This window comes from Camelina sativa, unplaced genomic scaffold (genome assembly GCF_000633955.1).
Source record: "Camelina sativa cultivar DH55 unplaced genomic scaffold, Cs unpScaffold00711, whole genome shotgun sequence".
NCBI lineage: Eukaryota > Viridiplantae > Streptophyta > Magnoliopsida > Brassicales > Brassicaceae > Camelina > Camelina sativa.
The window spans coordinates 6216-8282 of record NW_010921841.1 but is presented as its reverse complement, the minus strand read 5'-3'; the positions used below and the strand labels follow the sequence as shown (position 1 = coordinate 8282).

At 29.4% G+C, this 2067-nt stretch overlaps 1 protein-coding gene across 9 annotated transcripts in view; it reads left to right on the top strand.

Moving 5' to 3' along the window:
* The first annotated feature begins 244 nt into the window (after window positions 1-244).
* Window positions 245-2067, top strand: part of LOC104773881 — an 8032-nt gene continuing 6209 nt past the window's right edge. For 4 of the 9 annotated variants that reach the window (XR_765205.2, XR_765200.2, XR_765198.2 and 1 more), the window contains exon 1: window positions 245-845. Coding sequence is in view for 2 of the 9 variants with exons in the window: in XM_010498550.2 (XP_010496852.1) it covers window positions 589-845; window positions 1207-1331 (382 nt within the window). In the remaining 7 variants the exon portion in view is untranslated. Of the gene's footprint in view, window positions 846-1206; window positions 1332-2067 lie in introns of all 9 variants that reach the window. The other 5 variants (XR_765209.2, XR_765208.2, XM_010498550.2 and 2 more) reach the window with 4 other exon arrangements.

The following is a 2067-nucleotide window of genomic DNA, read 5'->3' as shown; positions in this document are numbered from 1 at the left end:
TCACCAATTTCTTCGGTTTTAGTTTGTAGCTGTTAATATCTACAAAATAATTGTAGCAATAGAGCGACAAAGTTAACTGTAGCTAATAGTAGTGGACATAGTGACGAACAGTGTTGTGAATAATAGTGGGCATACGATTTTGTTTTTTTTGCGACAGAGTATAGTGGAGAAATTGTAGTGTACTGCCTTATCGTTTAATAGGGCCATCACCATTCATTTCCAACTCGCACCGATCATTTGCAAGTTGGTTTGCTTTATCTATTATATATGTGTTGCTTCACTTCTTCTTAGAAATCACAAATGCATTATCTCTTTAATTTATACTCTCAAACACTTTCTATCTTATATATTCTTTCATTTTATTTCTTTTCCTCCACATAAACTCTCGTTTCCAAATTTTCTAGGTTGAATTTTTCAAATATCAATAATTTTTTTTTTCTGTTCTTGTTGTGATGTCTACTTCAAATAATAATATTGAAGTTGAACGAGGATGGATGTATAGGCGTATGGATCCATATCAGCCGAAAGTATCTGCAGAATATGAAGTTGGGTTAGAGGGATTCTTGAATTTTGCTTCTCAGTGCTTATATGAGGGGGGAAGAATTTGGTGTCCATGCTCACAGTGTAACAATAGGGAGCTTCTTCGTCCGAACATTGTTCACAAACATTTATATACGAAAGATTCAACCCAACTACTATGTTTGGACAGGACATGGAGAAAAGATCCAGCCTCAATACCAATATGAAGCCGGCTATGAAAATTTTGATTACAATACATATCAAACAGTGGAGACGAAATGGAATTCTAATGCCTACATGGGAGACATGTTTGAGTCACAAACAAGGTATTTAATTTTTAATAAGTTAATTATTTTGTCTTTAAAAAAGAGTTTGTATATTATGTTAATAAACAAAACTAATTACATGTTAGATAACTAACAGAAAATGAGGTGTTCAAATTAGATTTTGATTCCTTCCCAATTATTATGCAAATTGTATTTAGTAAAAATAAATGATCATACAAAAAAAATATCTTGAATTTTAGGTAGGTAGGTCTTAAAAATTGAGGATAGGTATGTATCCTTTGGTCTATATATATATATATATATAAGGTAAATGAAATTTAAAAGTTAAAAAATAGTTGTATGTTTATATATATATTTAACAACCAAGTAATAATAGAATTATTTGTTTTATTTATATTAGTGGTGGCCATGTTACCGAAGGTGGTGAACACTCTGGTGAACATGTTGGACATGATAATGCTTGGGAACTATCAATATACTTTCACTACCACAACCCACTAGGTTCGAATCCGCGGTACACCGCAGGTCAAATATTTTAGAATTTTTAGAATTTTGATCTTTTAGGTTTATTACTAAGTAAATTTTAGTTTACTGTTATTTATTATATTTAAAATAAAAAATTCAAATTATTAAGTTTTAAAAGCTATAATTACTAATTTGTACATAATCAGTTTGTTTCATATTATAGAGTGTGGTGTACTAACACCAGATAGTAATACCCGTTATTCATAGTTGACCCGTTTATAAACCTACTTTATTAATGTAATAGTAGATCCATATTTATGTAGTCTATCCGATTTACAAATATATACAGTATAAACAAATGGTCATCATTTATCCGATATATATAGTCACAATATTTTGGAGGTCTCGTGTCTCCACCTACACAAAATCAAAGTACTAACTACATAGTAACTACATAATCAAGGTGCCAAATTTCCAAATTCAAACAATCGAATTAATTATTTGGTTAACCTAATTTTGGAAATATACTTTGAATAATTATATTTTAATTAATATTGATTAATCGGTTTAAGGAATATGCTTTAGAGTTTAGATTAATCGATTTAAGAAAATTTATAAACTCATTATTTTTAAAGAAAAATAATATAGCTTAACCCGTAGTATATAGTTTTAGATATTGAGAATAGTTCCAATACTGTATCATAGTCCAATGGTTCAAGGGTTGTTTTTTTATAGTAGTAGAATAGTAGGTGTTGAGTTCGAACACAACTGTCGCACATTTAACTTAAATCTTTGT